Here is a 21,967-nt window from a genome sequence, read left to right on the forward strand (position 1 = left end):
CAATTTAGTATTTTAATATGCGAAATACACAATAGTTATCAAAAAATCCAATGGTGATAATTATACATATTATAATACTATAATTAATAATATGTATATATATTACAGGGGTGGCCGGTGAGAAGAGACTCGCGAGCCACCAAATATATTAATAAAAATTGAAGAGCCAACATGTAAAAAAAAAGGTCATATTATTATATATTATATGACCTTTTTTTTTTTTTTTTACATCTTGGCTCTTACGTTAATTTACGTCTAATGTTACGTTGAGATGCGAGCCGCAAAAGTCTATGACGCGAGCCGCATGCAGCTCGCGAGCCACGGTTTGGTCACCCCTGATATATAATATAGTTTAAAACATACCTATAATAATATTACTTATACATTTGAAATACCAGCTACTTAATATAAATTGATAGTTTTTATTTTTAGCGGATAAATTTAGACATTATATTGCAGGTTGATTAAATATGGACAACTTAAAATCAAATAAGTAGGTACTAAATGTATCAATGATGTAAGAAAATGCATAACATTTTTAATGGCTTGTTATCAATTTGATGTCAAACTATTTTTGAAGGCTTATAATACGTGTTAATCATAATATACAATGGTTAATACGTCTAAATAATATCATGTATATTAAAAAGAAAACATGTTAATATTATTCAGACTATTATAGCCATATTTACACGGTCGATTAACACATTTTTAACCATATCAACAATTTCGTAAAATAATAATAATTGCTAATCGTGTGAAACCTAATATTATTATATTATTTTATTAACATAAAATGTCTATATTAATTTAGTTCAAAAATTATCTTTCACTTCTACATTGTCCCTTTCTGACAAATGACCTTCTATCCTAATCCAGAACAAGAATTAAACTAGAACTATTAATAATAGTACCTACTTACTCGAACGAAATTCATTCTCGTCGACCTTGCGACTCTATTGTGGGTTAAGTAGATTTCTAAACCCATTTTCTCCAATGAAATCCTTTAAAATGAATTTGTAACACAAGACCCTGAAAATTGTTATTTGTTGACTGATTAATTTTAAAAAAACACTGCAAAAATTACAAATAGCGTAAATTAATTTTTGGATGGTAATTAATATAATATGATTGGTTTCTGTTCACTCAGAATAGCAGATGGTAAAATACTAAAATAGCGCCAATGTGTCCCGATAAGTTATTTTCCCATGACCAATAAATCAATCCATATTGTTATTTTAAAGCGAGTTCTTACTATATCATTGTTAATATTTATATATTATATCTAAAAGTAATTTCCCAATTTAAATAATAATACTTATTTTTATTTTATACCTACCACTTAAAATTTTTGTGTATACCATGAATGATTATTCTCATAATCTCTATATAAAAGACTGAAAACCATTTTCCCACAGATGACAAGAGTAATACTATTGCTATATTAGGTGAAATTATATTGTATGCGTGCTATAATTTTTGAAATTAAAATTGTCAATACTATACCTAGGTAATATTTAAAACAATTATGAAACTTTAAGCCACTACTAATAAGTATGTTGATGGCATATAAAAGATTAGATAAATAATAGGTATTGCATTAAAATGTTATTCTTATGATTCTAGTGTGGTAAACTGTGGTGTATTTTTAAGATGTTTAATAAATAATATATGAATGCATACATAATTACAATCTATAACAGTTTTTAATAGTAATTTTATTTTCTTTATGCCTAACAAAAATTGACGTATGGTATCTATTTAAGAAATGTTTATTTTCCATTTGATAAATAATTGTTCTAAATTAATAATATAATACCTATAACCTATAACAAATTAATATTAGTATTTATTTATAGTCTCTAAATTTTAATAAATAAATGAACAGTTATTGCAATAAAATTACTATTTGTATATTTGTATTATTCATTTAAGACTAGTAACTATTTATCATTTAATAACTAGGACGTCAAGATTCAATGATTTTTGTTACTTGTGGGTAACATTTAATAATTAATAAGTTATTACAAAACTTAAATTGTTCAATAAATCAAATTTATCATATATTATTATACCATATTTATTTATCTATTATATCCATAAAATACATTCGTATAGTTCAATTTGTATGCCTTAATGCCGTTTTGTTTTTATTTAACAGGCATGTTTACATGAGATATAATATAAGTACATACGAGTAATTTAATATGCCTATCTTATAGCCTGAATATAAAAAGTCTATATAACTAATATTATCAAATTAAATTTACTTAATATGCATAGACATTATTTAAAATAAATATTTAAAAATAATATAATATATTTAATATATATTACCTATATATAAACACACTATGTATATTGTATGTATATCTAGAATCTAATTTATTGGGAACAGGAGCGTTTCCTAGTTTAACATTTTATATATTTATAGCAGAGACAACAACATTTTTTACTATTATTTTTTCCTCAAAATGTATACATTTATACATTTTAAACTTTGAATTTGGATAAGCAACAACACTATATACGTACAAACAAAGCTTATCCCTTCCTTCATAATTTTATGCCCCGCTTGTAAATGTCATGTCTACTACAGTGATAAGAATGATACTATTATTTTATACTGTAACATATCAGAAATATTTTTAAAAAAAACTTCAAAATAATAGTAATAATAGTACTTAATTGCGCTTCCAAATTTGAAAAAATAAATGTAAAAATTGGCTATTTATGAATAAATCTGTACTATACTACTATGAATGACAACTAAAGAAATAACTAATAAAAAAAATTTCAGGTGCTGTCGTGCTTATTATTAATGGTCAACATATCATTGTCGAGGTCAAGATATCCAGGTCGACCGGATATTCATTACGTAAGAACAACTAATTATATATTATTAACCGATGAAATAGTGATAGAAATACTTCAGTTAGAATATTATAGCTCAACGTAAACTACGAATATTGTTTATTTGTTTTATAAGTCATAATATCATTTATGGCATTATTTTCAGCATGAAAATATAATGATATTGAATTTAATTAATTAAGGTTTCAAGAAATAATAAACATGGAGAAACACCAATAGCTAATTGTATTCGACTTTAATGATTTTAAATTATCAGATTGTCTCGTAGTTTATCATTTATACATCTGATTACGTCGCAGTTCACTTATATTAATTATATAGTAAATTATATAAAATCTAACTAAACACCTATTGTTAATAATTTGTATACATATACAAATATACAATAATGATATACGTTTAGAGTTGAGAGTTCAGACATTCAGTTCGTATTGTCGAACAATATCATATATATAGTCAAAAATAGTCACTTACTATCTTTAATTAATTACTATTTTCGAAAATAAATTTAAAAACATTAACTAAAATCGCATATTATAAATATGCAGTGTTTTAAGATAAAAATGTTTATTTTGTGAGCAAAATACTTCGATACACATTATGTCATTAAAGTGAATAAACTTTAAAAAGTTGTCAAACTAACTACAGAATCACTGAATAATATATTTTTATATATGTGACTTGATATAGTTGTTGTTTTACTTAGATAAACGCTGATTTTTTAGGTATATAAAAAAAATCATTCTAATACAAAATATTTAATTTAGAATTTGTAGGTAGGTGGATGTCTATTGTCTAAAATTTCCCCAGAGACTCGAATACTAAGGTACAGTTTTTCTTCATTTTCTGATGACTTCTTTTACAAATACTTTTTCTTGTATAACAAGTGAATAATATGTTATCAAAAAGAATAAGTGGTACACGGTACACCCAATCTTTTTTTTTCGAAATATTGCGTTGGCATATTAATATATTCGTATTCATGATATTACGATAATACCTACCTACCTCAAGGGATAAAGATCAAATATGGCGTGTTAGATGTTGTATTGTGCAAATAGACGAATCACTTTTCCTGGTAGAATGCACAAAAAAAATAAGTGCCGACACAGAAATTGACTGTCCTACTTAAGTGGGTTTGCTATAACGTATGTGATATTAAATTTCAAGAATTGATAAAACGAACTAAGCTCTGTTACAACCAGGTGTCCTTATTTGTCCTCTTGTCTTAAACATTTTCTGATAAATCTGGAAAACGACTGATTTGACAAAAGCACTGATAACGATAGACACGATTGCCAAATATGCCGATAAAATGGGTGCTTGTAAACTGTGCCCACACTCAACAGGTAGTAAAAATACTATAGCAAATTGCGCCCGGGATTTTTCGGTTTGAAAAATGGGTATAGTCAATTGCACCCATAGTATCTAAGTGACCTTGAATTCATCGGTAGCTATTATAATATACATTTTAAATACTATTGAAGAGTAGTTCCTTTGCTGGTGGATAAGCCGAACGTGTATCGCTATAATCGTTTATCATTATGATTTATGATTTTAGCGATATCAATGCCTTTACGTGCATGCAATGACTATATAGGTAATATTTTAGTAAGTAGTTTGCGTGCAACATGGATATTATACGAGTACATATCGGATTTATCCAGAAAAAAAATGAGGTTATAATCCACCAAACTGTCCAAACTCATACATTTTAAAAATTAATAGTATAAATGAACCTTATAAATTTCAAAACGTCAAATCAAAAAAATAGAATGGAAAAAATAGAAAAAAATTTATTTTATCCATTTTTATTAAAAATGTATTTATTTCAAGCAAACCAAAAAATCATTTTTAGTAGACATTGGTAGTCACCTGCTCCTTTATTGTTATAAAAGTAATATTTCTATTGGGTGCAATTTCCTACATATAAATTTGTACCTGAAAAATACCGGGCACAATTTACAATTTGTTCCCTTCGTTGGGCGCAATTTACGTGTGTCCGACAAAACACGCCATCGACACTTTTGTGTACCTACCCATCGAAAATAATTTTACGTTCCCAAAACGATATAGTCGTGTCCGCGTCACCAATACTTGTAATACATAATATTTTTCTCCTGCAGGTGCCGGCGAGTTACGCTTACAAGTACGGCGTACACGACCCCGCCACGGGCGACATCAAACACCAGTCGGAAGAGCGAACTGGCGACGTGGTCCGCGGTCAGTACAGTCTCGTGGAGCCCGACGGTACAGTACGAACCGTCGACTACACCGCCGACCCGGTTAACGGTTTCAACGCGGTTGTCAGCAAGTCCGGTAAACCCAAGAAACCGCGGTACGTCGTCCGGACCGTGCCCGCCACCGTCGCAGACATAACGGACGACCCGCACTCGGCCAGAGGACCGATAAGTGAGTTACGAAAGTAGTGCTCTCTGTGTTGAACACTGCGCTCGTTCGCATATTATTATAGTGTTAATACTTAAACGACGTTCCTTGTTCGTAACGAGTTATAGACATATACTATTTAATATGTGATAAAGATATAGGAAAAATAAACAGAACACTTGAGTCCTGAACACAAAATAGCTATAATATGCTTTAAGCTCTGAGCCTGGGAATGATTAAGTACTCCAAAGGTGGGCATTAACTTGTTAAAAAGTTAAAGTTAAGTTAAAAAGTTAATTTTTTTTGTTTTTAACTTATTAACTTATTCAGTTACATTTTGTATTGTCTTAACTTTTTAAAGTTAATTAGCATTATTGTACATTTAAGTTAATTAATTTTTTTTTTTATCATGTGACAAAACTTATTCATTTGATTTTGGTAATTTATTTTTCTAATAATATAATATCATCAATTCATAATAATCAAATTATATTATAATCTATATTCTATAGGTACTACAGTAAAGAGTAACAATTAGTATACTATCCATTGTATGGACTGGCTATTTTCACGAATTCTATTATTTAATGATCCACTCGGCATTGATTAATCCGATTTTTGTTTTATCTAACTCTCCAATTCCTAAAAACAAACTAAATATCCTAGTCTTTAAATGGAAATCATTATATCAATAACATATACTGGTTTCTGGTAAATACGACAATAATTCCAATGGACAAAACAAAAAGTCGTCCGAGATATTTATAAATTATAATTTTTATTGCTGTATTCGTTATAAATACAAACAAACATATTATGAGATTAGAAAATAACATTATCGAAATAAATATGGAAACAATTTTCGGTAGGTGTTATACTATTATCATTATTCATTGATTTTATTTCAATAATAAACTATAATAGTTACTACTAAGAATATAATAAGTCCAACTAGGATAGAAGACTTACAGTAAAATGTATACTACTCTACTAATAATTAATATCTTCTCTAGACTAACAAGTTTAATATAATTTAAAGTTTATAAGTAAACCTATAACTTATAAGTTCCTGCTAACAATGAAATATAATAATAATTTTAAGTTTTATGTTTGGACAGTGCTAAGCATCTTGGTAAATGTCCGTACAAATCAAAATACTAGGGCAATATTGATGAATTATGAATATTATGACTTAAAAAAAAATAACTTTTTTTTAACTGAGATAAGTTAATTTTATTTTCCATCTTAACTTTTAACTTAACTAGTTAAATTTTATTTTTTTGTTAAATTTTAACTTAACTGAAGGTAATTTAATTGAATTAACTTAACTTTCCAAAGTTAATTTTTTTCATTAACTTACCCACCATTGAAGTACTCACAGTGATGTTGATATAACAAAGTACACGACGGTCATTAGTCTTACGATAGGCGGATTATCAGTCTAGAACTGTAATTTATTATCTTCTGAAAAATTCTAGGTGCTCTACGAGTAGGTATTTATATACGAATCCGGAATCCTATCAATAACGTTTGATGGTGTGGTATTACTAAAAAATATTGCATATCATTCTAATACAGTAAAATGGGGTAACTTTGATAATTTTTTACTGTCTTATGGCAATTTAACTTTTTATTTTATGGATAACTTCTGTAGTATTAACGATAAAATTCTCAAAATTAAATATTAGTTACAGCTGGTTATGATCAATATTTGAACGTTTTAGTTTTTAAATTTCTGATGTTATCTTTTGAGATATCAATCTTTTTAATATGCTATCAAAGTTACACAACGTAGTGGGCAACTCTGATACCTATATTTTTTAACGTGATATCAAAGTAACCCCATTTTACGAAAAAAATATTAAATCATCATGGTACTCTGGTGAATAAAAACATATGGGTATCAAAGTTACCCCGCGAAATCAAAGTTACTCCATTCTATCATAGTAAGTTAAATTCCGCTAATCGTTGATATCATGGACATATCTGCGGTATAAATATGTTTTAATCCACTGCACCTAATATACCTATTATTGTATTATAAATTTATAAATTATAAAGCTTGCACGTATACCATAAACAAATCATTATAATAATTAATAGATAGTACAATTATTATAAATTGAAATAATTTAATAGGTACCTAACTGTATTTTCGGATTAATACATTAGGATTGTCACACCATATTTATTATTTACGTTTAATCGTACTAAAGCTGGAATGGATTGGCATATCAAGAAATCTCGGGAACTTTACGTCTTTACTGATGAGCCAGTTTTGGTGTGGGTCACTTAATTAATATTATATGAGAAACAAATATGTTTTTTTCTAAAATCACAATTTATAAATGCAACTATAACAACATTATAAACCTACTTTAAAATCGATCAAATTAACTAAAAATGAAACATATTTTATACATTCAAAGAATAATTGTTGATTCATTCAGGTAAAAATGCTGTAACTAAGGAAGGTAATTCACCAAGCATGCTCATTGCTCATCCACTTTTTTTTCAATAACGCAAGTATTTAAAATCTGATTTTTGGAATTTTATACTCTTAAGGCCATATTTTCAAATTCTTGAGGTTTGTTCTTCTTAAAGAGTGTCCGGTGGACAATGGACATATTATAGTTATCTGTTTTTCAAACTAGAATCCCCTTTTCTAGTTTTTTACTGTAAATTATTTAGTGGATATATTTTTCTGAAAATGTTGACATATCAGAATCAAAATTTGAATGAATAATTTTTAAATCGCGATAAAAATAAATAGTAAGTAAAAACATTGCTGTTTGTTGTTTTAATGAATAATTAGGTATTAGATTTATATCCTTCAATATCATCAACAATTATTAATGTTTGCATATAATCTTATGTCATCATATATCTTCTACCCCGTCATCCAACTGAAGTAATGATTTAAATTTTTAAATATTATTTCAATTGTTTGAGTTTTTATATCAAAAATTTATTTTAAACCTTAAACGCTCACTTTATATGTATATGTTATTAAAACTCGTTTGCGAAATTTGTTGAATGAAAATAAGTTTAAAGCTTTTACGTATACCTAAAGGAACAAAAAATATTGAATAATATGGAGTCTGTTATCGAACAGAACAATTGAAAAGTAAAAGTAAATTGTTTCACATGGAGCTTAGTCATAAGTAATTTAAATGTTTTAAAAGTAAACTCTTTGAAATAAACATATAAATAAATGTATTTATTAGACGGCATGTATTACCTATATTGCGTGATAAGTTTTAAATCATTAATAAACTTTTATTATTTCGTACCGCATTTGTTAAATTATTATTTAAGACCAAATTTTTAAATGTAATTGGATGATCTTTGATACAAAAGTAACAAAAAATTGAACTAAAAAGAAAAAGTTTATTGGCGGACGCTTGGATTTATGTCTCCGGACCCAAAAATGTCATCTGCAAGCACACCCAAATTCCTACGACAGATTATGTACAACTTGGTTTGTTACGATTTCACAAACGATTATCATAACGTGTATTTATGGAATTTTTGTACAACGCCTAATGCTCAAGTAGTCAAGTCTGATCGTGCATAAAATCTTTCATATAACAAAACGTAACATATATGGTCCCTTCAATAGATTTTAATGTTTAATAGGTATCCCTATAACATTATTACAACTAGGTATATGAAATACTACCTACGTGTTATATACTACTTATAATTTGTTAAGTTGTATGACTTATGAGTGTGTGTCGTGTGAAGTAAATCACATACTGCAATTTGTTTCGATTATCGTATATTCTTATACGATTTCAGTGAAGATTGAAGTAGGTAGGTAAAATGATTTGTACCGTGGAAAAAATGTACACTGCAAAATATCAAATATAGGTATTAGGTACGTTAAGTCGGAGGTATTTTTAATACGCATATAGTAACGATTTTAAAGCCACATTTCCCGCTGTTACGTATTATTTTTCTAGACTTTCAAAAATATATAAGTAGCTAATATAACATTTAGTTGTCAGCTCGGTAAAATTGTGATTTTATATTAAGATTTAGTCAATTATATGATAATTAATTACACATTCTTTCGATAAGTTAGAAATCGTAATGGCAATTTTTTTATAAATTCATTCAATATAATATTTACTATGAGCGTATTATGATATTAAATACTGGTATGAATGTGGAAAAATGGTGAAATGTTATCCATGTATTTATGAAGAATGTATCTATAAAATAAAAAGTTGTTCATTCCATTCAGATTATTATCTTGAAAATAAAAATGTTATATAATATTATATAAAGTCAAATTTTGTAAACCTTGATTAGAAAAAATATCCATTTACATAATGTAAATCATAGACTTTAATAGGAAATTAAAATAATGTTCGTAAATCGTAATTGATCGTTTTTGACCATCAATCAGAATTTGTCGTTATGTAATGTTCGTGTTAACCCTTTTAATTTGGGTTGGACTATAGGCATCGATCGTGTACCTATGCCACTGGTCAGGGATTTGAAAATCTTGATCGAGTTTCCCTCAGAAACCATAAATATGGTTTATTTAATACCTATAATACTTATATAATAATAGATAATATTTTTATTTTTTTTTTTGGTTATTGACAGTCTTGACCTTCAGTTTAATAATTTAATATATTAATATTTAATGAACGTCGTAAGTCTTTACAATAAATATATAGTAACCAAACTGTGGTTATATTATAGACTTAATTTTCACGGTACCTACGATCTACCTAGCTTAAAAGAATTGAATAAAATATAATTTACTAGTAATAAACCTAGTATTATGATTAGTTAAATGACTACTATATAAATAGCTAGCGTGATTCTAATAAAACTTAATAATTTTATTCTGTTATGTAATATAATAAGATATCTTACCTATTATCATATAGGTAGTACAATTTTGTTCTAAGAGTTCCTCGAGATATTTATAAAACTATACATGGTACATCCATTATGTTCGTATTAATAATTAAATTAATGTAAACTTCTATAAGCACGCATGCTTCAAAACAAGATGTGTTCATAAACAAACTGTCTATTGACTATTTCCATCATGATTGCCAATTATAGGCATAAAAATAATTAGAAATTTGTAATTCTTAGTGCAGTGATAAATGTATTGGTTTAGCGATGATGTCTGTTCTTTTTGGCGTGTCCGTCATAATCTTTTTTTTTTGTACAAGCGTTTAAACTGTTTAAAGTTCTAATTTTTATACCTAAATACATAATGCTTGAAAATATAATACAGGAATACTCATAAATTATTGACTTATTGTACTGATATATCAAAAACCTTGAAAATAAAAGACAAGATAATATGACCATAACTTACTATAACATAAAATGTCGAATTTACAGTCACAATTTTTTTTAAGCGTTTTAATTTAAAATTTTATCAAAATTTGTAATAATCACTTACAATTGAAAATTATTGTGTAAATAAAACTTGTATAAATTTCAAAAATACATAATAAAATGCAAAAAATAATTTTAAAAACGTTAATGTTCTAGCTGTACCTAATGATATTTAATCAAAAAATAACGATTTCATAATATTATTTTGTAAAAATTCAAAAAATATTCGTAGCAACTTGGAAAATGTCGCCACTTCATATAATATTATTATTTATAACACACAATCAAACTTTCGTAATATTTACTTTAATTTAAAAATATTTATTCCATGAACCTATTCACATCGTTATACGGGACTAACGACAATATTGATTTATAATACGTTTATAATAACTTATACCTAATATTAAAATGTATTTATTATTATTATATTATATAATATATAATTTACTTTTGATAAAAATTAATTTAACACACCTTGTCAAAAGAAAAAAAAGTAAAAGTAGAAAAAAAAATATTTAATGCAATATAATTTATAAATATATTACAAAAGATCATTAGAAATAGTTATAACTTTTAAGTTTCCAGTCAGAATCGTACTCTTCTTATGCAATTCGTTATCATTAATTAATTATTTAACACAAAAATTACGATCGTCTAATCAATAACCTATATCCGACACCTACTATTTATACAGCAGTGTGACTTTCCCGGTTTTTAAATTGCTGGACTTGGTGTTTGGTTCGAACAAAAGATATTTGTATTCAATATTGAATTCACGAAATAGGCTGACTTTTGTTTACGAAAGAGTTTCATATTTACATCTTATATTGAATTCCACATCGATCAAACAGCAAACATAGAACGAGATTATTGTTACATTGAGAATTATACAATAGTTAAACAAAAAAAATTGTATTTAGTTGTATCTATATTGTATAATATGTGCACCATTATGACAATATATTTTGTTTGCAGATGCTTAACTTATTTCGTAGCGTAATTTTCAGTCGGTCAAACCTTGACAAAGAGTTTATAGTTGTACTCAAAAAAGCGATACGATTGCAAAATATGTATTTTAACATGACATTCCCAAGTTTTTATCAACGATTATATTGAGAAGTAGCTTTTCAAAATGTATATTAGGTAGTAGGTATTTTCTGTTACATTTATAAATTTAATAAAATATCTAGTAAATTAAGTAAATATTAAGAAATCATAACTAAATAATACAATGGAAAATATTATGATAAATAATTATAAAAATTAGATGAAATTACTAATTATTTAATTATTTAAATAATAATTAATTATAAACAACAATTAGTGAAAAATGTTTTGAAAAGTAGTAAATCAGTACAACTACCTAAATGATCAAATAATGTGGTGTTTCATATTCCATAATATGCTCAATGCTCAAAGTCCCTCATAACTTTGCAATATCAGATACGTCCTACCTATCAGTAAACCATATTATAATGTACCTGTGTATAATATAGAGGCCAGAGAGACCTACGATCATACTATATTCTATATTTTATTCTACTTATAAAAAATTAAGATTTCAATAATGATTAATGATACTCGCATAATCCTATTTCAAACAGAATTTATTATTCTTAATTGAAAGCTGAAAAAAATTTACATATTTTAAGATATTAAGCATATTAAGTATTGTAGTTAATAATTATATGTAATATGTAATATTACTTAAATTATCAAAATAATATTAAATAATTATTTGTTGTGTGTCATTTTAATTCAATCCAAACTTCAGTATAATATACGTATTATTATACTTGGCAATGACACATTGCAAATCGGTCCGCAATCTTGTCATTTTTTGGGTCCTTTGTTACACTATAATTGCCCGCAGTCATATACCATAGCGAATTACTGATCACATCATATCTAAAATGATACTTGTACACCTTTCAACTCTAAAACGGTACGATTAACGACTAGTGCATTGTGAAAGTACCCGATGCCTAATTACAAACATTTAATTATAGTTCTGTCGACCCAACTACTCTTACAATTGCACAAAGACACAATAGAGTCACAAGAACTACCAGACACTATTATACTATATTATTGGAATGTTTCAAAGTATATTTTTTTTATAAATATTAATTTATTCTTTTTTTTTTTTGAACGAATCTTAAAGCTATACAAGCTGAAAAGTTAAAAGTTAAAACAAATATTAGCCACCTTTGAGATTAGTCGGACATTTTCATTGTTTGTTTGATAAAAATTAAATTTGAACTATGTAATAAGAAATTCGAAAACTCGTACAGGGTTCAATATTTATATTTGTTCTTAAAAATATATTAAATTGCCATATTCACCAGATTTTTTGAATTTTAAATGAAATACTCTTTCAAATAAAGTCTAGTATTTTCTTTTGTGGCGTTCATTATTTTCATCAGTATCTATCCGCCATACACAGAATTAAACTCAGAACGAGCTTTGCTTCCTACTACACTAGGTTGTTTCTTAGTAACTTTTTAGTAAGTACCTACCTACATAATATGTATTCAAATTAAATCAGAGATGCATTAAGTATACACGCCGCACCCGTGTACTCACATGCACCAACACTGTATATACAACATACAACTATAATATTATACATTTATACTAGATACCTATATAGATATAGTGCTCGGGGTTAAGTAGTGAGGAGACGCAGACGAATGCTTAGTAATATTTCACAAGTCAAAGCGTAGCTTGCATTTTTAATTAATCAAAGGATTCGGAAGTTCAGAACAACCGGATTCTTATACCTATGAAAACATATTGTAATAATTAATTTATAGTATAATTATTGTTATTTTAAATCTCTCAAGATTACATTAATTTAATGGTGATAACATATTCTATTGGTCTGATAATATTTAACTAAACGATAATGGATTGTTCTCAGGTGTACCTGCAGTGTTCTGATATGTGGTAATTATTAGAGCACGAATTTTGTAGTAATAAAACAATAGTAAAATTGATTGCAGTATTGCAATAAAAAATACCGAATATTGCACGTAAACATTTAAAAATCGCACTAAGGAATAACGTTTTGTTATGAATGTTTTAATTTATTGTTGAGTAATAAATTCAACAAAATTGAAAAAAGTCAAAAAAATACTCTTAAATATTTTAGCTTTTAATTCATACATACATGAAACCAATTTAAAACTTACTTAGCAATACATTGGAGCAGTAAAATAAAAGCTGTAAATGCAAAATCCATGTCCTAGACTAATAATTATTATTATTAACCGCGGTGTCACCGTAACTTGATCAAAATACGACGAACAACAAACATTATTATTCATGTCTTTTTCTGGTATTCTGAACAATAGACATTTTGAAAAGAAATGTAATTTTTTACTTCCATCAAAACGAGGTCAATATAAATTAGATCTTATGGAACACGTTTTAAACACCACTATATTATATTTTATATGTATGTAAAATTCAAAGGGGCATTAAGACATTTTTAGAAAAAAAATATGTCAAAATTGTTTTTTCATTTTAATTCGTTATTATTCCTCTTTCAATTCTGTTGAGATTTCAATGGCCAATAAAATATTAAGGCTTAACTTGACTTTAGGTAGGTACATAATATTATTTTGAACTTTACAAATTTTTGGAAATTGCATCAATCTATTTTTATTTTTTAAATCTTAAGTATATAAAGAAAAGTTGGACGTCCAGTTAATTTTACTAAATGGTTGAATTTGCCTAAATAAAGTATATTAATACAATTTATATATTTCATGATAATGATTTATACAATCTAAGAAAATATTATAAATTCAAACAAAACAAAAAACTTACCTTATTTGATGGTATACCAATCAATATTTGTAGTTCTTTGAAAATATTAATTGATATTACAAGTTTGATGTAATTCACTCCAATATGCCACCACTTTCTACTGGCTCTCAACCCTTATAGTGTAATGGGAAAACACAGCATTTAATTTGTAAATTGTTTCCCAGGTATATTATAATTTATACGTATGTAATATGTTCAGGAAACTGATTACGATATAATAGAAAACATTTTGTGCACTATGTAGCATACAGTATAATGGATAATAATTATTTTTAAATGGATCATGATCATGTGATAGTTTCGAATTTCAACTTACATCCATTTAAATGTCTGTATTACATAGCATTTCTATCGTTCCAGTAACCGTCGTCTATGTTACACCGGAGTTGTACCTACTGGACCATAAATTGTTCCTGTTTTACTGTTGAGATCAACTTACCGGAACTCACATAACGTGTCACCTTATTATAATATGTAGCAATGCAGAATAGTCATCTATGTATAATAAAACAAATTTGGAATAACTTAACACGCGATTGATTATTATGAAGTTATTGTACAGCATTCATGCTCAAGTCTTAGATGAGACAGAATTGCAAATAAATAATATTATAAATGTATGAACCATTAAAAAAAATGGAAAAACAACTATAAATAACATTAAACAAACACTCGTTTTGAATGTTATATTAACAATATTTTTGGATCACACGATCAGTTATACTCGTGCTTGTATTTTGAATTCAGTGATTTCAATCCAATCGTTTCAAATATAAATAAGCCATTCCCAGTGGGCCTTTTTAAAGCCGACATCATCCATTTTTTTAAAAGGTCATCGGTCTTTCAAATTTGAGTAACCACTGCAGCGCAACAGTATATACATGACTGAATGGTAGAATAGAAGGTATAGGTATGTAAAATAATTGTGTTCATATTACCGTGAGAAATCAGGATGTGAACATGTGATGCGATCAGAAATAAATTACGCTTCTCTTGGCTATTAATTTTTCTTCCTATTGAAGAGTATATTATTATGGTTACTGAAATCGAAGTCAATATCTGAAACTCTACAGCAAATCCACCGTGAATAATATTGGTTTAAATTATATTTTGTAAAAACACGCGCGCGCACACACACACACACACACACACACACACACACACACACACACACACACACACGATTTTAGCTGCTAGTATGCTTACCTACACGTGGTGTTTAGAAGAATTAGTATAGCATTTTTACTGATTTTAGTGATCTTAAATTAAAAAATGTACTCTATTATTCAATTAAAAATCAAGTATTAATTATTTTTATTTTGTGAAATTTATCGCAGACGTATAAATAAATAATATGTATGTTGCATTGAATCCAACTGAGGTTGTAGAACGCTTTGGTATAATATATAGTGTGATTTTCTTTATATGATTATTTGTATCGAACACTTACGAGTATTTCATTTTAAACACAACTTGTACAACTTCATTACGGTATCCATTATAATACTGTTATGTAAGTTTAATTAAAACCCGCCATTCAGGAAAACATTAATTTCTACAACGCCGTAGAACAATATAAATTTCAATTTGAATGTGTCCGAGGAATAAACGCTTAAATAATTGCCTATACTAAACGCCGTCGTAATCATTTACACACAAATATTATTATACTAAATGTCAATGATCAAAATAATTATTAATTAAAGGAATTCATTAAAAACTGAACCTATCAAAGGAACATATAAATAAACCAACAAGTAAACGAACGAATAATATCGTTATATTACCCAATAAACCACATTACCGCACACATTGTTTTTTTTTTTAAATATAATTGTTAATATTTTTTTTAATACCTAATAATTTTACTAAAATAACCGATTAACATTATATTTATTATGATATTGTAATGTCAATGGTTAAAATTCCAGCAATGTAGGTTATGACTTATGACTGGGCGATGTCAGTTATGATACCATTGATACTTGACTGAATGATACTGATAAGTTAGTCAATGTCATTTATCAGTATTTCTTAAGTTAAGTACCGATTTATCGCACAAGAAACATTAAATAACCGCCTTTTTTTTTGGCGGAATGGCTGGTGAAAAGATATGTGAATATTATAAAAATAATTAATGAGGGTCAAATTTTGGTATTATTCATAGAAGTACATTCTAACTCCATGCTAAATCGCGCTGCAGGAAAAAAGTTTTCTTTAATTCATTAAAATAAATATTGAATTATTTAATCCTTTAAAGAAAGGATAATAATATGTGTGAATTAGAAAAATTGTTTTTACAAACAAACGGATAATGGTAGAGATTTATGGACCAACTATGCAAAAATATGCTAAATATTAACTAAATAAAAAAAAGAAAAAATCTATGAAAAGAAAAATTATTCAATCTTCAACTCCAAAGGGTTATTTCTGGTAAAAAATTGGTATCTTAAGGGGTCAAAAGTAGAAAATTCCTAGTTCTATAGAAAAAAAAAAATTGGCAAACTTGCTTTACTTTTTTTCAATAGTTTACCTCGTTATTGAGTTGGGTTGTATTTCTAGAGACATCCTTTAATTTATTTATTTACTATTAGTAATTTATTTTTCAATAAGAAGTACCTATGGTATGTTGAAATTTAACTAACTTTTCCAAGAACATTGCATATATTACATTATTTAAATATTTTGTTGGAATTCAAACCATATTAACGTTTATACGTAGAATTTTGAAACATTCCACTATTACTATTCTATTTTATGTAATACATTTCCATACACGCGGACATTTTTTTTAAATATGTTGACTAAATCAACTCTATTAATACCACGAAGGATCGAACATAATATTATTATCACCATTCTACAATACAGCGGTATTGATTTATAAGTGAATAACAATAATGTGAAAATTGGATTCCTTCTACTACTGATTGCTTAATTCAAAGATTTGACAACAGATAAATAAAATATATAGATAGCCTATGGCCCATTTTAAAATTGACATCGGCATTCTATAGTGAAACAACAGTTATTTTTTTAATTTTCAAATATAAAACGTCAAGTTAAATTGTTTTAACTAAATTGTAGGTTTGTTAGAACATTTATAACGTTATTTGATGATACATACAATAATTATTACAGCAAATGTTTGGTTTAAAAATAAAACAGTTTTACTTTAAAAGAGCATTGGGCGTTAGAGAGATATTAAAATAATATTATGTTACATTATTTAACAATATTAGTACTATAATTATATATTTAAAAATATTTTCAGTGCTATAAATTATAGTATCGTTTCACGGCAGTCGACAAGTACATACAAGTTTCACTGTTTGTGATTGAAATTCTTTTTTAACTGTGTTGAATGGTAAAAGTTAAACATAAATAATTTAAGCGTTGTCTGATTGAAATTCTTTTTTAACTGTGTTGAATGGTTACAACTAAAAATAAATAATTTACGAAACAAAAAGTGTTAGAAATCAGATAGGTACCTTGATTGATGAAAAAGTTACATTTTCGGTTAAAGTTAAGGTAGCCGTAGGCAGATAGGTACTCAATTTAAATAACGTTTATGAAGTAAATAACATCAATGTAAACAATTGAAATAAAATTAAATATGAGCTTGCCGTAAATTGATTATCCCACTACAGGTTAGATTAATCATTCATTTATTGATTTGGGAAAAATTATTTAATATAATATTAAAACTGAAAAGTAAATATTTGAAAATGTGATTCCCGCCAATAGGATAATATATAGACTGACGTGTAAACATTTGAAAACCCAACTTTATCAATATAATAATAGAATCATATATTAATATTAAACATATAATAATATGCCTAATCACCACAACTAAAATATATTAATACCTATATAGTTTCACAATTTTGGATGTATGGTGACATAAATTATAATATATGCACGATGGCTTGCACGCATATATAATGCATGTAATTGTTATCTATATAATTATGAACGTATTACAGACACGTACTGACATATTATGCTACGGTAATACCTATACGTTTGACGCTTTGGAGTAAAATTAAAATTTCGACCAACAATAATAAATTGACTCTGAAATAATTATAAAATATAAAATACCAATAGGCAATAAATACATATTATTATGCTGCAGTAAGAGTTTCATATTATATTATATTGTAATAGTTTTGACACCATTCATATTAACACCGAAACATCGGAAGAGTGTGATCATAAACTAAAATGCGATGCTCCTTGGATTCAAAATACTTACATTTTTAATCATGCATTTTGTTCTTTCTTTTTAGCTTTTCCGAAGAATGTACAGGAAGATTTTCCAATTACTGCACCGGTGTACCAGGAATATTACGACTCAACATCCATACATCCTTATGAAGTCGACCCGCGCTACATACAACACTCGAATAATTATTACAAAGAATATTTAAATTACTGAATCAGAAAAATTAAACGTGTCTATGAAACATCTGAACTCCAATGAAAATATTGTTGACTTATTGTTACAAGAACAATAACAATATAATATTGTACTATAACACAGTTGTATGTGTGTACCAATAACACATCGATCGTTAAAATAAAATCTGTACGAATTAAAACGTTGGAATTTCGTCATCTACTCGACTGCACATTTTCCTATATTATAGGTACTATAGCTATTATATTGTAATAAACAGTAAGAAACAAAAAGTATATAATAATAATAAAAAATATAGATAACAGTATAAAAATCATTTTTTCATTATTCGTATATTTTATTGTTATCATCGTTTTTAGTGGGAGTTATAGAGCAGCGAATATTCCCATTTTCGAATCCATAGACATATTTATATTATAGTTACGCTCGACCGTTATGTTCAGTTTAGGTAGAAATACATAGTTTTAATTAATTGTTACATTATTTAAACATTGTATTAGGAAAGCTATGTCTTACAATATGCCAAATATTTGCATTTTTCTACAAATTCGTAGTCTTATCGATAACCATAACCCAAGCTCGTAATATTATTTTACTACCTTAAAACTTTCCACTATCTTACAAACAGTAAAAAATCGCCAAAATTATTTATATTTGTTACGGCCACTTTATAGACGTAACCAATCAATGTTTTAACCAATTATTATCAATTATTAATATTTATATTATAATTTTTATTATAAACAGTCAACGATCGATCAGAAATCCTTAGTTGCAATACCTCTTTCAAAATCGTGGTTTTAAACATTTTTCAAAATACTATTTTTGTTAAATTTAATTTATATTATACTAGCTGAACCCGTGCACTTCGTTGCCCATTAAGTGTATCAACTATATGTGACTCAAACTTTGTTCAATTCGTTATTTAATATTCGGTGTATGGTTTCAAAATTAATCTTAACTTTTCCGTTGCCCGGAATAAAAATTCTGATTCGCAGCAGTACATTATCAGGTAGGCAATCTACCTGCGGTAGATCGCGGACCCCGTGATGTATTTACGTTAGTGTATGATTTAACTCTAAAGTCTCAAATTTATACCAAGTTTGTCGTATTCTACCTATGGTGGATTGATATAATCAATTAATACAAAACCTAACCTAATCTAACCGTACTAAAATCAGATGAATAAACGCAAACGCGTACAAAAAAATTCATTCTAATCGGTTTAACCATTTAGGAGGAGTTCAGTCACAACACACGTACAGTAGAATTATTGCAAGACATTCTGCGATTTATTTTTATATTATATGAAATCAGCAAACATGCCCGATTAACCAATAGCAACCAATATAATATAATGCACTGTTGTGCCACTGCAGTTGTATTTTTGACATACAGATTTGAGATTTCCTACCTTTCCGGTGGACTTTCCTAAAATTTTATTTCGTAAAAACCTTCTCCTGGCAGTTACGAACATCTTAAAAAAAATTTGAACCAAATCGGACCAGCCGTTCTCGATTGATGAATTGTTATACATTTTTGTCTCCATTTTTATACATATAGATTTTTCAGAATGGTAAAATGTTTTTTCAATTGATCATTTTAGTTTTATAGAACGTAACCGTTCCATGCGATTCTCTGTTTGTAATTTCAATTTTCAACGTTAAAATATCACTTTGGAGCGGGATTGGTTATGATTAATAATTGGTATTCATATTGAATAAAATATATAACTATTTCACCTTTATGTAAATAACGGAGTATAGAGTACAGTTCAATGTCTTGTCCACCAGCTGTTTTAATTTCCCCGTATACAGTCTCATTGATAAAAATTAAAAAAATCACACATTACGAGGTAACTTTCTCGGTGTATCAATACACCTTGGTTACGTTACAGAACCTTAACCTATACAGAATTGATATGATTATGTGTCATCCGAATTTCAAACTACTACTAATCATACAGGAGATTCACCAAACATAATCATCCATTTTTTTTTTCAATTCTGCAGTAATTTTAAATCTGATTTTTGATAATTTTTTATACTAATTAAGGACCTGTAGAGATAAAGACTTCTGTTTTATCAAATGAGAACTACCTTTACCAATATAAATTATTTAGTGGATAATTTTTCTGAAAATGTCATCGAATCAAAATCAAAATTAGAATGAGACATTTTTTAGTTACTTAACTTTGTGTGCTAAGTTTAATAGTTCTAGGTATGATAATGGGTTTAGGAGACATGAGGGAAATTTCAAAACTTTAGTTATTAATATTACTATATTATAAATTATAATTTATACAAATAATCCAAGTGTTATAATGAAGACTAGTATCCAATATTACATACATTTTATAAATTTGTAAAACCATTTTTTTAGGGACTCTATTCATTATCCTTAATAATAAACATTTTAAAACTGAGAAACTACTCGTTCGAATTTTTAATTAAAAATGTCAACGTTTTCAAAAAAATTATCAACTAAATAATGCACAGTAAAAAATGGGGTTCTCATTCGAAAAACAGAAGTTTGTATTGCCACAAGACACTCGCCTAATGTAATACAAAAAAGTCTCAAGAATTTGAAAATATAAATTCATTTTTAAAGGAAAAAAAACCGGTCAAGTGCGAGTTGGACTCGCGCACCGAGGGTTCCGTACAAACCTGTAGGTATATAAGTAAAAGTTCACCCATCACGACAATCGAGTCATAGTTATGGTATTTTTATTGAAAAATGAAATTTATAACATCAAAATATGGAAAGCTGGTGGATCATAAATTAATGACAAAGGTATCTTTATCGTTACAATAATCCTTCATTTTATATTAACATCTATCATTTAAAATAATATTATATTGTATAATATAATATAATAATTATATAATTATATAATTATTTTGTTACAGTTTAAAGGTATTATAGTCATAAGTATTTAATATGAATTTTAATTTAATACCTCAACGCGTTCATGAGATAACGAGTAGTACTTTGAAATTTTTAAAATTGTCAAAAATATTTTATTTTTATATGATGAAACTAAAAATTTACGGTTTTCGTAATTTTTCC

At 27.1% G+C, this 21,967-nt stretch overlaps 1 protein-coding gene across 1 annotated transcript in view; it reads left to right on the forward strand.

Moving 5' to 3' along the window:
* LOC100575811 (cuticle protein-like) overlaps positions 1-19,214 on the forward strand; it is a 21,356-nt gene extending 2,142 nt beyond the window's left edge. The window contains exons 2-4 of the mRNA XM_008189655.3: positions 2,801-2,878; positions 5,001-5,286; positions 18,768-19,214. Coding sequence (XP_008187877.2) covers positions 2,801-2,878; positions 5,001-5,286; positions 18,768-18,916 — 513 coding nt within the window. The 3' untranslated portion in view covers positions 18,917-19,214. The remainder of the gene's footprint in view (positions 1-2,800; positions 2,879-5,000; positions 5,287-18,767) is intronic.
* The last annotated feature ends 2,753 nt before the right edge of the window (positions 19,215-21,967 follow it).

This window comes from Acyrthosiphon pisum, chromosome A2 (genome assembly GCF_005508785.2).
Source record: "Acyrthosiphon pisum isolate AL4f chromosome A2, pea_aphid_22Mar2018_4r6ur, whole genome shotgun sequence".
Classification (NCBI taxonomy): domain Eukaryota; kingdom Metazoa; phylum Arthropoda; class Insecta; order Hemiptera; family Aphididae; genus Acyrthosiphon; species Acyrthosiphon pisum.